Source organism: Colias philodice, chromosome 6 (genome assembly GCF_061535455.1).
Source record: "Colias philodice isolate Cphi_HAF_F1 chromosome 6, ilColPhil1 Martin Lab GWU primary, whole genome shotgun sequence".
NCBI classification, from domain to species: Eukaryota; Metazoa; Arthropoda; class Insecta; order Lepidoptera; family Pieridae; genus Colias; species Colias philodice.
The window spans coordinates 10,960,406-10,975,743 of NC_143091.1; the positions used below are offsets into that span (position 1 = coordinate 10,960,406).

Here is a 15,338-nt window from a genome sequence, read left to right on the forward strand (position 1 = left end):
TTATATACAGGGTTACAGGTTAAGTCGACCTATTCCTGTTAAGAGCGTGTAGTAGGGGTCAAAACAAACTGATTTGATCTTATAATACCATATCCAAAAGTTAGCCGTTGAAGAGTTATTGCAATTTTAATTTTTTTCTTGAAAATGCCACTTTATCTTCGCATTTAGCGTTTAATTTTTTATTTTACTTATTTGGTCTCGGTTTTTTTTGAGTTTTTATGTAAAGGTTGAGTTAAACAATAATTCTCAGCAATAAAAATCCATATCGCTGCAAACAATTCAAAGAAATGGCTTTTAAACTAAAAATAATAACATTAAAGTAATTAAGTTAACTCGTTTTAAACAAAGATATTGAAAAAAATCTCTATGAAAATGTGTCTGCAGATGTTTTTAAAAACATGTGCATGTTCTTAGCTATGTAAAAAGGTATGATTACCTCAGGTAGCATTCGTAGATTCCAAGAAATCGGGGATAAACATGGGACAGTGTTAGTAAAGTACAACATCAGAATAAATTTTGTCATAATTTATTTTTCTTAAAAACTTTACAGTTCCTGCTCAACATGTCTTCCTCTATTGCGAACACATATTCGAAACCTTTTCCGCAGAGAACTCTTGACTACCCCAGTTGTTAATTGGTTCCTCATCTTATTGGCTGCATCGATAATTTTTTGTCGTAAAATATCAACAGATGGAATCGGGTTCGGCTCATTGTACACCAGACTCTTCATATGCCCCCATACGTAAAAGTCCATGGGGGTTAGGTCTGGACTTCTAGCCGGCCATGGTATGGGCCCACCTCTTCCGATCCATCTGTTTGGATAGTTGATGTCTAACCATTCTCTAACACTTCTTCTGTAATGTGCAGGGCAGCCATCATGTTGGAACCACATGTCTCTTAACAAAGTCAGGGGTATGTCTTCAAGTAGGTCGCTTAAATGTTGGCGCAGAAAGGTCTCATAATTTTCACCATTTAGGTTGTCCGGAAGGAAGTATGGTCCAATTAATTTATTTGAAATTATCCCCATCCACACATTAAGACTGAATCGTCTTTGTGATTTTTTTGGAATCTTCTTGTTAGGATTGCCACGTGCTTTCGGAGCCCAATAGTGAGCGTTATGGTAGTTTGTGATACCGTCTTGATCAAATTTGGACTCATCTGTCCATAAAATTTTTTTGAAAAACGAGGGGTTTTCCAGATCCGCATTCAACATGAATCTACAAAAATCTAGTCTTCTTAAAGGATCTCCTTCTTCCATCACGTGCACGTGCACGGGCGTGTAGTGATATGGGTAATATCATTGTGAACCATACTTTCCACTGAGACAGACCAAGTTCTCGGGCAACAATGTTTGTTGATGTCGTGGGATCCATTCGAAAAAATCGCTTAATTTCATTTTCCTCTTCGTCTTCCTCATCCCGGACAGATGGCCGACCGACGTCTGTTCGTCGTCTTAGAATCGAACCAGTTTCTCTAAGGCGACGATATGTCCCTTCGAAGACACTAACATCTGGTGCACGACGGTCAGGATAGCGGGTCATGTATTCCGCACGAGCATGTGCAGATACACCTTGACAAAACCCGTAACACATCAAAATGTCAGCATATTCTTCGTTAGTATACGAACTCATCTTGAAAATTCAAATCGCAAGCAAAAATCAAAGTCCAGTTTCGAGCCACGGTCACAGAATCGGAAGAAAATCAGTCCAAAAAGAAAGCCAAGTCGCGTTGTCAATACACAGAGGAGCACAGAAATCGCATCTACTACGGACGAATCACATAAGCAGACTAAAAAATACAAAGCGGCATCCTTCGCCCCATACAGCTTCGTCCATCACCTTGCTTGCTCTCTCCAGTAGGTGGAAGCGAAATAGTTGCAGCGTGTGAGTGAGACATCATAATCACGCGGCACAACCCTTTATTGTTCGCATAGGCAGATAATAACTAGACCGATGTTAATGAGCTATTCTAAGAATTATTTCCCCATACCAAGTTTATCCCCGATTTCTTGGAATCTACGAATGCTACCTGAGGTTATCATACCTTTTTACATAGCTAAGAACATGCACATGTTTTTAAAAACATCTGCAGACACATTTTCATAGAGATTTTTTTCAATATCTTTGTTTAAAACGAGTTAACTTAATTACTTTAATGTTATTATTTTTAGTTTAAAAGCCATTTCTTTGAATTGTTTGCAGCGATATGGATTTTTATTGCTGAGAATTATTGTTTAACTCAACCTTTACATAAAAACTCAAAAAAAACCCAGACCAAATAAGTAAAATAAAAAATTAAACGCTAAATGCGAAGATAAAGTGGTATTTTCAAGAAAAAAATTAAAATTGCAATAACTCTTCAACGGCTAACTTTTGGATATGGTATTATAAGATCAAATCAGTTTGTTTTGACCCCTACTACACGCTCTTAACAGGAATAGGTCGACTTAACCTGTAACCCTGTATATTGAGTAGAATTTTTTTATTCTGTCAATTAAGCAAAAGAACGACATTCGTAGTATTTCCTATCATTTTTACCTTAATTCCAGGGAACAGCAACACGGTTATGATAGCTTGCGTGTCGCCCAGCGACCGTGACTTCATGGAAACATTGAACACATTGAAATACGCGAACAGAGCCAGAAACATTAAGAACCGCTGCGTGGTGAACCAGGACCTCACCTCCAGGACGATCCACCAGCTGCGGCAGGAAGTCGCCAGGTTACAGCTTGAACTGGCGGAGTATAAACAGGTTAATGATTTTTTTACTGAAAAATGAGTGATCGCTTTTTGAACACCATTACAAATAGCAATAACATACATTTTACAAAAAAAAAACATGCACAAATGTTTATCTTGGCTGACTTTTAAGATACTGCTAAACAAAATGAACTCAAGGTAGCTATTATTTGGCAAATTATGTGTGTATAAAATAGTTTACGCATTTTACATTGCAAAAAATATTCCAAATTTTCTTTTATTCCTGTGTTAAAAAAAAATTGGTTGTCTGTAAAGTCGGTTTACTGACGATAGTTGAACGTGACAACGGCCTATTGTGCTTCTTTGTCGCTCGTTCCGCGCTCTCGCTTGCACTTCAAGCCTTACATGGAACGCCTCAGAGCGAGGTAACGCCGCATGAGTCATGTTTTTTCGTGCGTGCAGCCGGCTCTATCGAATTATAAGACGTTGTCACGTCAATAATTTATTTCCAGGGCAAACGCGTGATATCAGAAAACGGTGAAGAGGGCTGGAGTGACGTGGTACAAGAGAACGCTATCCTCACGAACGAGGTAGAGTCCCTCCGACGAAGGGTCAAGGCCATGCAAGGGACAATTGAACAGCTTTCAGCGAGAAATAGCGAGTTATTAGCAGAAAAAGCTCTAGGGACTTGGGCGCCGAAGGACGGTAGCCCTGATGCGACGGACTGTTCGCTTACTGCTTTAGTACAGGTAATTTTGATTTTAATTAATGCATGGTTGGTATTTGTTGGTTAAATATGGGGTTCAGAAAGTTATCGAATTAGTTTGATAGAAGTTCAATGGTGTTGTACTTTGATTAAATAAGAATAAATAAAAAATAAATTTATAAATTATTATTATAATTTTTTAATTCTCGCTTACAGGGATATGTATCTGAGATAGAAGATCTTCGAGCTCAACTGATGGAATCGAATGCGTTATACGAAGCGAGTAGACGACGCGAACAAAGAACGAGACATGACTCATCCATACTGGATACTTCTACCATTATTGATGATGCTAAACGAGAGCTTTATAAGGTGATTTTACTATAAAAAAAACACTAGATTCGCAATCAAAAATTTTCTGAAACAAAACGCCGCCTACGTGTTTATTAGGCAGGGTTTTTTAAGACAGATACGAAATAAGTTTATATAGTATGTTCATGAATATTATTTAAAAAGATTTAAATAAACTTTAATCTTTTTTATGTATGTTTAAAATTCCCTGTATAAATATAAAATATGAATAAAAGCAATATATCTTTATCGTAACTTTACAGGAAAAAGAACTGCTAGCGCGAAGTATGGGCGAACTAGAATTCCAAAGGAAATTGACAGAGAGTTCGCCGATGGGTGAGAGGGAACGCGCGGAGGGAGAGAGTGCTGGTGACTCAGACCCGTCGGAGGAAGAAGAGAGTGACTCGGAAGAAGATAATGAGGCTAAGGGTGAGTTATAGAAGGACTTATGAAGGTGTTTTTAAGTGAGAAAGTAAAAGACATAGACACAGTTTCGAAAAGTTGTAATTGACGACGAATATTTGAGTTACATAATATGACAACGTGTAATAACTCAGGCCCCAGAATCACAGACACAATAGAAAATCTATTGTGTTGTGGACCGATCGGGCCGTTCGGGGCTCAATGGGTTAAAAAAAGTAGTGTAATTTTTACAAAAACAAATACATTAGGAATTTGTTATAAAAAAAGCTCTACGTTTTTGGTAAAATACTCCTGGCAGGTGGTTTTGGGGCACTTAGTCTTAAAAGTGACTGAAATATTTCAACATAATATTGGGTTTCAAAATCTGCTCATTTTATCTAATAGAAATTGTAAAAAAAATTGTAAAACTTGTCCAGGTCAGCGTCTCCTGACCGCGCAGCTGGCCGCGCTGAGCGAGGACATCGACACGAAGGCGCGGCTGGTGGAGCAGCTGGAGGCGTCCCAGCGGCGGCTGGCGGCGCTGCGCACGCACTACGAGCAGCGGCTCGACCACCTGCACCAGCAGATCAAGGCCACGGGCGACGAGCGCGACAAGGTGCTCGCCTCCATCGGTGAGTGCGCACCTTTATACTAGCGGCTTCTTTAGGCGTGTTGAGAGACAAATTTCGCGCCAAGGTTGCCAAGGTTGGATATGACAATACTGGCACGTGATGGAGTTGGCAACGATTTTGGTATCTTTGAACCTTGATAAAGAAGTTTCGCTTCTGACACGTCTGCTCGGCACCCACTCTCTTTTTTTAAGTTTGATGTAAATAATTTCGAAATTTCTTTACTTTCCTGTGTGATCGCTTCATTAGATGACCGACCTGCTCAGTTATTTGCTCTTTTAAAAAAATAATCCAAAACATTTCTATTAAATACCAATAACATGTAATCATTGTTCCACAGCGGCCCAATCGTCGCAGCCGAGCGAGAAGCTGAAGCGCGTGAAGGACGAGTACGAGCGGCGCGTGGCTGGCATGTCGCGGGAGCTGCGGCGACTGCAAGCGGCCCAGCGGGAACACGCGCGCCTGCAGCGCTCGCAGCAGCACACCGCGCAGCAGATACACTCGCTGCGCGGCGAGCTGCAGGGCTTGAAGCGCGACAAGGTACGTGCCCAGTGCAGCGGCCCAGCGGGAACACGCGCGCCTGCAGCGCTCGCAGCAGCACACCGCGCAGCAGATACACTCGCTGCGCGGCGAGCTGCAGGGCTTGAAGCGCGACAAGGTACGTGCCCAGTGCAGCGGCCCAGCGGGAACACGCGCGCCTGCAGCGCTCGCAGCAGCACACCGCGCAGCAGATACACTCGCTGCGCGGCGAGCTGCAGGGCTTGAAGCGCGACAAGGTACGTGCCCAGTGCAGCGGCCCAGCGGGAACACGCGCGCCTGCAGCGCTCGCAGCAGCACACCGCGCAGCAGATACACTCGCTGCGCGGCGAGCTGCAGGGCTTGAAGCGCGACAAGGTACGTGCCCAGTGCAGCGGCCCAGCGGGAACACGCGCGCCTGCAGCGCTCGCAGCAGCACACCGCGCAGCAGATACACTCGCTGCGCGGCGAGCTGCAGGGCTTGAAGCGCGACAAGGTACGTGCCCAGTGCAGCGGCCCAGCGGGAACACGCGCGCCTGCAGCGCTCGCAGCAGCACACCGCGCAGCAGATACACTCGCTGCGCGGCGAGCTGCAGGGCTTGAAGCGCGACAAGGTACGTGCCCAGTGCAGCGGCCCAGCGGGAACACGCGCGCCTGCAGCGCTCGCAGCAGCACACCGCGCAGCAGATACACTCGCTGCGCGGCGAGCTGCAGGGCTTGAAGCGCGACAAGGTACGTGCCCAGTGCAGCGGCCCAGCGGGAACACGCGCGCCTGCAGCGCTCGCAGCAGCACACCGCGCAGCAGATACACTCGCTGCGCGGCGAGCTGCAGGGCTTGAAGCGCGACAAGGTACGTGCCCAGTGCAGCGGCCCAGCGGGAACACGCGCGCCTGCAGCGCTCGCAGCAGCACACCGCGCAGCAGATACACTCGCTGCGCGGCGAGCTGCAGGGCTTGAAGCGCGACAAGGTACGTGCCCAGTGCAGCGGCCCAGCGGGAACACGCGCGCCTGCAGCGCTCGCAGCAGCACACCGCGCAGCAGATACACTCGCTGCGCGGCGAGCTGCAGGGCTTGAAGCGCGACAAGGTACGTGCCCAGTGCAGCGGCCCAGCGGGAACACGCGCGCCTGCAGCGCTCGCAGCAGCACACCGCGCAGCAGATACACTCGCTGCGCGGCGAGCTGCAGGGCTTGAAGCGCGACAAGGTACGTGCCCAGTGCAGCGGCCCAGCGGGAACACGCGCGCCTGCAGCGCTCGCAGCAGCACACCGCGCAGCAGATACACTCGCTGCGCGGCGAGCTGCAGGGCTTGAAGCGCGACAAGGTATTATACGATTCAAACATAACGGCGGCTTGTACGATCCGATGCGAAGAAAACAATTTTAGATATTAGCGGAACTATAAGGGACCTGTGCGCACCCACACTCGCACCTGCAGCTAACTTCCGAGCCGTCATTAAGTATGAATCGTACTATATATTTATTTAACCATTTATTGAACCACACCATTTAACATTACAATGTACAGTATATATATGTAGTTATATAATGTGGTCGAGTGAAAAGCTACTTAGAAAGTTTCTCATAGATAAGGTGACGTCATTTGCTCCTGCAAAGTTACCGCGCAATGCGCATCATAGACGATGGATGGTGGATAATAAGTGAAGTGGAAAGTTAAATAACTATATTTCAGTTTCTTAAAAATTAGGATATCTTTCTTTTGTTTTTGGAAAAAAAAAATGTTACGTCGATGAAATGTAATGTCAAGTTGAACTTTAAAAAATTTGTTTTTGTTGTAGGTGAAACTCGTTCAACGTATGCGAATGGAATCAAAACGACATGCACAAGCTGAAGCCGCAAGAGCGAAAGAAGTAAGTAAATCGTATTTTTTATTTTGAAAAAATTTCTTATTACAAGTTGTATAACAAACAATCATGTTATTTTTCAGGTAGCTCAACTACGTAAAGAATCTCGCAAGAATGCTAATCTAATACGATCATTGGAGGCGGAAACTAGACTTAAAGAACAGGTAAAAATATTTTCCTTTTTTTAATTAACAATTAAACAACCTTTCTCAAGCGACAATATTTTTATTGTATATTAAATTTGTTATAGGTATTAAAACGAAAACAAGAAGAAGTATCACTGCTACGTCGTGGACACAGAGATAAATTGAGCAGTCGTGCCGCTGGAAGACTACATGGTAACTATCCTCGTTACTCACCCTATGTTTATAACAGCTATGTTTAGTTTTTAGTCAATTCCAATAATCATTAAGATCCAAACAATTTATTTCCATTTTTTAAACAATTTATTTCAATTCAATTTATTTTTTTACAATATTTTTTTAATAATCTCCAGTTAAACAGGTTGATAAAAAATCTGTATCAAAATTAATTCGTCACATTGATACTGTATTAAAAAAAGTAAAAAAATCTTACTTTTTTCATTTATCGTATAAAATGTTAATTAAACTTACAGATCGCAACCGCATTCGCGCCCGTACCTCCGGCCGCGAGCTCTGGTCTCGTCTCGAGTGCTGGCTGTCCCGCGCCTGCGCCGCTCGCACCACGCTGGCCGAGCTTGAAGTGGCGCTCGAGCACCAGCTGCGGCAGCGGGACTGTGCAGCTAACAGTGCAGACCCGGACTCGCAGACACTACTCGCGTACTTGAGAGATGCGATCGCGGACACGCAGTCGCAGATCATGCAGATTGAAGTAAGTTTGGATGATTCACAAACACATACACACACACACACACACACTCACACAGAGATTATATACCATTCCAAAATATCAAACATGCTCAACGTTAATAATAAGTTTTCACTTCTGCCGGCACTCCCGGAGTGCAACCCGTCTTTTTTTTCTTTTATGTTTTTGCATTGTATTCAATCATATTGTTCTATTTCTGTAATAGTGTTAAAGAAGAGCGGAACCTCTTGAGACAATCATTTTATTTGCTTACTAGGAGTGATCCAATTCAAATTGAGCACCATTGGGACTGTGCTGGAAATAAAACTGTTTTAATAAAGAGTCTGTCTGCAAAAAAGACGTGTGGCATTTGGAGACTGCAACGTTATCGTGGCACGCTATGCAATAACTTTATAGTTATTGCATAGCGTGCGTAGTAGGTTATTTACGTTACGAAATTTCTGGCTTCGGCTTCAGGATCTCCACACTCAAGACCCTAGCTTAAAAATAACCTCTTTTATTAAATTTTGCAGGAAGAAAACGAAGAGAACGAATTGCCCCGCCTACTTGAGCAGATAGAATGCCCAGCTGGCCGCTACGCGCTAGAGCGGCTCGCGGCACGTGCTCTACAGCACGCACACGACGCGGCGCGCTGCGAGAAGATGCTTGGTGACACGAGGGCGAGGTTGGCCGAGGTATGTTGACAGTGGCCATATAGATGCAGTGCGAGTGGTTACGACAACAAGAAAATACTATTTAACCAAATATCAAATGTTACCTACATTTGATATTTGGTTAATGAGAACCCGCGTCTTTCGCTTTACTGGGGCGACGCCCGACCTCTCGGCCACCCGTGATACCGCCTGAGCAATAGAATTTCTTCTACTTTACGTTTTATGTGTCTAAGGCACACCCTACAGTCTACACCATCTATTGAGATGATAAAACAACCATACCTATCAACAGAGTAATTAAGAAAATATACATATCCATCCGATCCTTCGTTATTTTTAATTTCGTTTTCTAATTCACACGTTCCCTCTATCTCTTCCTCTCACTCATTCTCACTCTTATTATTTCTAGTTGGAAGAGAAATCAGAACAAACAGCGAGCGCGCTACGAGCGGCGGACGAACAAAACCTCAACCCGTGGAATTCCCCAGCACTAGTGGCTCTCTTGGCACACGTATCTTCTGGAACATCTACGAGATCGGTGTCACCTGTAGATAGGTAACTTTACAACTATTTTAAACACGTATGTTTGAAGTGAAACTTCTTTAGGCGCGTTGAGAGTAAAATTTCAAGGTTGCGTCATGGCATGGACAGGTCATGGAGTAAGGCGATTTTGGTATCTTTGAATCTTGCCAAAGAAGTTCCACTTCTGACACGTGTGCTCAGAACAGACGCTTTATAAAACAACAACTATCTTTAACTCGTGGGTTTATTTTTCAGTGCTTTATTAGAAAATCGACCGCCGGTCCTCAGAGAGACGAATACGGCACCAACCTCACCACCAGATGACTCGCCTTTCCAGAGGAATACGTAAGTGAAGCGCTCTTATTTCATTAATTCATGCACTAATTGTAAATTAAACTTAATTTTTTCTCTATAATTAAAAATTAATCCCTGTTTCCCTTGGTCACAGCATCACGTGTGAACGGCTTTACCCATTTCGATAATTCTTTTTTTGTTGTTTTCGTTAATGTACGGAGAAAAATCTTTAAAAAGAAAAACCTAAGAAATTTGTACCAAACTTAAAAAAATAAGAAAACTTTACGCGTTTGACAGTTTGCGCGAAGACAACATCCATCAGGTTATCTAGTTACTTGTATGTGTTTTAATTTGTATTATAACTAAACATATTTCTTGAACAGCGGTCGTCGTGGTTCAGTACGACTCCGCGATCTCGGCGTGTACAGTCGCGACGAGAACACGGACCCGATGACACAATCCCTCGTAGAGCCCACGTCGCCCAAGCCCGTGCCGCTCAGCAGAGTTCCCAGCGCACCTGGCAGTCTGAGGTAACACTTGTAATTCTTAACATGTGTATTTCAAATATTTTAAGTCTCTTCCATCTTGAAAAAAAACTGCGTATAATATTTTCATGCGACAAAGTTTAAAATTTTAAATGTAAACTTTTAAAAACACATCCTAACACGAACACACGCACACGCAAATGTACGGACACACACGCACGTGCCAAACTAAAAACAAAATCAACGACAAAAAACACAAAATAACTGCCAAAAACTTTACACAACTATAATATTACGTACAGAGGTCTACAACCAATCAACGCGCAGATAGCTTCGCCCGTTGTAACGCGTCGCGCGCCGCCCGAGAGCCCGAGATTGATCAGGCGACAGCTTTCCCTCGCTAAACAAGCTTCATTGTCATTACATATTCACCTTATTTCCTTAATAATAAAGAATAGGATATTCATTACAGGATACCTGTATTATAACATGACACCTCCTTCCCCCCCTTCTACACACATATAAACACAACCAAATGCCAAGCTAACAACAAAATCAACGACCAAAAAACACAAAATAACTGCTCAAAACTTAACACAACTATCATATTACGTACAGAGGCCTACAACCAATCAATGCGCAGATAGCATCGCCCGTTGTAACGCGTCGCGCGCCGCCCGAGAGCCCGAGATTGATCAGGCGACAGCATTCGCTGGCTAAACCGGCGTCATTGTGAGTTATTTTTTATTTATTTGTTATTGTGGTAGTGAAGTTGTTTTGGTGTGAAAGATATTTGATGTGATAGAATATTATAAAAATGTGTGTTTAATATTATAAAAAGTTAAATTAAATCGGGTTAATAGAGTGAGTAATGAAATCATTAAATATCTTTTACAAAATTAATTTTTTTGAAAGATCTAAATGGCCAGCTGCAAGCTTTTGTTTCTTACGTTTTGTTTATCTCTAGCTTTTTAGGATACATTTTGTAATTACTTTTCAAAGCCTCGAAAATGTGAAGGAAACAAAGGTTTAAATTGCTCTATAATAATAAGATATGCTAATTAGTTTGTATATTAAAATTATTATGCTCCCTCCGCTCGCCATGCATGACAATATGGTTTGGGTTGATGTGCTATTTGTTGGATAGTAAAAGAAAATTGTTTGTGTCAAATGGAATATCATAAACAATCAATCAAAATTAACAAAAAAAATCACCATTTAAACTCAATCAATCAATCCAAGGGTAATTCTGAATCTCACATAAAATATTTAATACACAATCAAAAATAACTCACCAAAAATATACAAATCATTTAATGATAATTTTCAAACAATCAAACATATTAGGTGCCTCTATTCATTCATCACTGCATTTCATTAATAAAAAAAAGAAAAATTAAAATCTAACTTTCAAATACATCTAATTGAGTTAATAATTCATGATTCAGGTTATCTGTAAAAATAATAACTAAATATTTCATGTTCAAATATATTTTACAATTCAAAAGTGTTGCATATAAATTGTATATATTCCATATAAGTAATATGCTAATACGATTATTTTGTATTTCACTGCATGCAGCATGATGTATACTAACACTTATATATGTAATAAATCAAACTAAAAATTGTATTTGCATGGATTGCATTATGCATGTATCTTATATATAAAAATGAATCGCAAAATGTGTTGGTAAGCGCATAACTCGAGAACGGCTGAACCGATTTCGATAATTCTTTTTTTATTATATTCCTTGAAGTACGAGGATGGTTTTTATGTAGAGAAAACGTAAATATGTATACCACGGGCGAAGCCGGGGCGGACCGCTAGTTTATTATATATGTCATTGCCATTTTTCGCAGGCAATTTTCTTTTCTGTGGTTTTCACATAGCGTAACTTTAAGCTGTAAATATTTACGTGTGTGCAAGATTGTAAGATAATTTGATAAATTTACATTTTTGTAGAAATAACTTATTCTCGTCACTGATTTTCTACTCCAGCAAATAATATACTTCATGACAAAACGCACTCATAACTGTCATCTTATTGATGAAATCAAATTTGCAGAGCGTTTTAACCATGTTCAACATTCATGTCAATAATGCAAAATGCAAATGTTCTCATCTGGCAACAATTCTTACTACATACTACGAATGATTCTTCAACATTTCTGTCCATTTTTTTGCGTTTATGTGCTATCTACATCGTAGTAAATCAACTAAAAAAATATTTAAGACCTCAAATGTCTATATCTTTCCATAAATCTTGCACACACGTGCCCTGGCGAGGGTGGTAAGGGCGTGTCCTCACACCGTCGGTTGCTTGCAGCCTCCTCACGGACCTCTCGATCGTGGAGGACTAGCGGACGCCGGCACTGCGCACCTAGTTCGTGTAACATAGCTTTAGTAGTTATTTCGCTTACATTAACTGTAGCTTCAATGTGTTTAGATGTAGAAATGTAGTTAAAAAATTGTGCACTGAATATGGAATTGTAAAGAATGAAGAAATTTTTAAGGTTAAATAGAGAGAATCAGACAATTTTGGACTCGAGGGACCAAAACTTTACAAGATTTAAAATTCAAGTGCACAAGTTGCGATAACTTTCTAGAATTCTTCTATCTCTTTCGATCGTTCAATGAAATTGAATACTTAAGAACTATGGCAGCCATAACGTATCAAAATTAGTAACTTTTACAAGTAATGTAATAGTTAGCAAAAAAATTAACAACTTTGTATACTCAGTTTTATATTTGGTAACATATGAATGGCAACTTTAGTTATTATAAAATGTATATTATTAAAATCTCGAAGCTTGTACTTAACGCATAGATTAATTATTAATTAATTATAGTATATTATAGATGTTTTTTTTTTTATTTTAAAATGTAATCATATTCTTTTAAAAATAATATATTGTGATCATATTTGGTACTTAATCATGATTTACAAAAGTATCTTGCTTGAAATGTCTTTGCTTTTACAAGTTAGTTGTAATAATTGTATGTAAATGAACAAAGTTTGTAAAAGCCAAAGTATATAATGTATAATAAGACTTCATAGAAGGAATGTGGTGATTGTGTACAGCTAAATGTTTAAACTAAATAAAATTAAAGCAAAATAAATGTAGTGTGCTTTATTGCATGATGCACTTTGCATGGTTCAAAAGTTATTATAGTGTAAATAAATTATATTCTATGTTGGATTTCTGAATGTAAGGACCTATTGAATATTAATACTTTTTTCCTTTAATTAAGTGTTTAAAAATATCTTAAATTGACCAAAAATACATAATTCCATGGGAAATAATAAAAAATATTAAAGTTTCTAGACTTATTTCAACAAATAACAATATAAGAGAAAGTATATAAATGAAAAAATCACTCAACACTAAACATTTGCTACACTACATGTCATGAAATATAAACAGTAAGTACCTTGATGATTATATTTGTCACTTCAAAAATACATTTAAACATCATGCCTCTAATACTGTGCTGTTTTATCACACATTTATACGTATCACAAATTCAAAATAAATAAAAAATCATAAACCCAAAATACCTTATTGACAAAGTACTACCTTCGTTAAATACTTAAACGTTATCATAACTAATAATTTGTTATCTAACAAGCGATTGTGAAGTTTGTACTAACTCAACTACATACCTACTAACTCAACAAAACTCATTGGTGCATTTACAGTTGTTTTAGTAACGTCTTGCTATAACCTACAAAAAAACATAAATTCCATTTTCCAAATTCACAACTAAAATTAACTGACTTACCTATCACACTTCTAAGGGCGTTTGTCCACTACAAGGAATTTTACGGTCCGGCATTCCGATTTTTTACGGTCCGGTATGGCACGCCATTAATCTATATACTAGCTTGTGCACTATACGTAATTTTACTGTCCGACATTTTACTTTTCCCTATTCCGGATGGTTTTTTGAGTTTACGAGTCGCTGTAGGTATAATTGTTTTCGAGTGCCCACTTGCTTGGATTTTACTCTTTTTATTGCATATGCCAATTGAAAGCAAGCTCTTGTTTTACTTTCTTTTAGCTGGCAATGAGATTTGAGAAGTCGGTATTGTTATTTTATATACATTGACCAAGCATTGACCTATAATTATTATCTAAGTAAGTGTTGGTAAGTTAAAGTTCAAGTGGGAATAGATTTAGCTCCTCGTCACCGATTAAAATAAATAAGTGAAACACGCATTTTAAATCTCTTACGGAACTTTACTTTTTATTATAACGGAGTAATATACCTAATATTTCACCTTCTATATTTTTACTCGTTTCTTGTAAAATGCGAAAACAATCATTTATGATAGCATTATACCGCCATACTTCCTTGAACTGTACCGCACTGATCCGAGTAAAGACGGACAGGTGCACAAGCAATTCATCGGTTTTTTCATGCCACACCGGACCGTAAAAAATCGGAATGCCGGACAGTAAAATTCCTTGTAGTGCACAAGCGCCCTAAAACGACAACAAAATTGGGTTCATTTGTGTATACGTTGCTATAGTTACCTATAAACAAATCTAAATTCCATTTTCCAATCACTAAACCGAGAACGTTCTAGAACAAACTTCACGATCGTTCCATCATAACATATAAGCGGGTATAGAGAGGCGTCAGTGGTGTCCGGTGTGGAGGGAACACCTCCAGCGTCACCTGGAGCTGCAAGACGAGCTCGTGATGAAGATGTGTTCCAGAGGCTTGCTGGAGTCGCGTCAGAACAAGCCCCTACTGGCACAGTGAGAGAGATGACTGTTAAGGTACGTGTCTTAGTGATTATCCTATTACGTGTTGTATAACATGTTGTAGTTGTGAATCTTCAAATAACAACGTCAAAAAGTTCAAATGTAAAGTGCGAGCTTCTTGCTCTTTCCTGACATAAAAATTTTGAAAAAAAAAACAATATTGTTATAAAATTTCATATTGTATCCAAGTTTATAATGGCTATCGTGAATGCTGTCTTTTTTTATTGTAAACAATGTAAACCCAAAATTATTAGGAAATTAATTATTATTGCATAGAATATAGCTAACTTATTACATTTATAATCAGTTTTGGACCATAAATTTATTAAATTTTTATGTTATTGTCTGAAACATGGAATGTTTTCCACAGAGAACAAGCACGGGCGCGACTAACACATGGTTACAGTGTACGCACGTGGCTGAGGGACACGTGGGCGCTGCGCTCGCCCTGGCTGCTGTACCGAATGGACTTTATAGTGGTGGTGTTGGTAAGTGTATTTAAACGCTAAATTGACATTTTGTTGCATGAGTCAAAAAAGTGAGATGATGGTCCAAGATGAACTTAATACTTTTTTTTCTGAAGTTGTCTTACTT

The 15,338-nt window shown here is 40.0% G+C and overlaps 2 protein-coding genes across 2 annotated transcripts in view; both read left to right on the forward strand.

Moving 5' to 3' along the window:
* Positions 1-1,254, forward strand: part of LOC149488048 (uncharacterized) — a 37,120-nt gene extending 35,866 nt beyond the window's left edge. Inside the window, exon 3 of the transcript XR_016315807.1 lies at positions 11-1,254. The gene's annotated coding sequence lies outside the window, so the exon portion shown is untranslated. The remainder of the gene's footprint in view (positions 1-10) is intronic.
* Klp31E (kinesin-like protein 31E) overlaps positions 1-15,338 on the forward strand; it is a 75,177-nt gene that overhangs the window by 44,945 nt on the left and 14,894 nt on the right. The window contains exons 7-23 of the mRNA XM_089696946.1: positions 2,549-2,751; positions 3,212-3,448; positions 3,622-3,777; positions 4,020-4,185; positions 4,596-4,790; positions 5,128-5,327; positions 7,100-7,171; positions 7,249-7,329; positions 7,416-7,503; positions 7,782-8,017; positions 8,527-8,688; positions 9,077-9,222; positions 9,445-9,534; positions 9,867-10,013; positions 10,587-10,700; positions 14,609-14,759; positions 15,115-15,232. Coding sequence (XP_089553072.1) covers positions 2,549-2,751; positions 3,212-3,448; positions 3,622-3,777; positions 4,020-4,185; positions 4,596-4,790; positions 5,128-5,327; positions 7,100-7,171; positions 7,249-7,329; positions 7,416-7,503; positions 7,782-8,017; positions 8,527-8,688; positions 9,077-9,222; positions 9,445-9,534; positions 9,867-10,013; positions 10,587-10,700; positions 14,609-14,759; positions 15,115-15,232 — 2,562 coding nt within the window. The remainder of the gene's footprint in view (positions 1-2,548; positions 2,752-3,211; positions 3,449-3,621; positions 3,778-4,019; positions 4,186-4,595; positions 4,791-5,127; positions 5,328-7,099; positions 7,172-7,248; positions 7,330-7,415; positions 7,504-7,781; positions 8,018-8,526; positions 8,689-9,076; positions 9,223-9,444; positions 9,535-9,866; positions 10,014-10,586; positions 10,701-14,608; positions 14,760-15,114; positions 15,233-15,338) is intronic.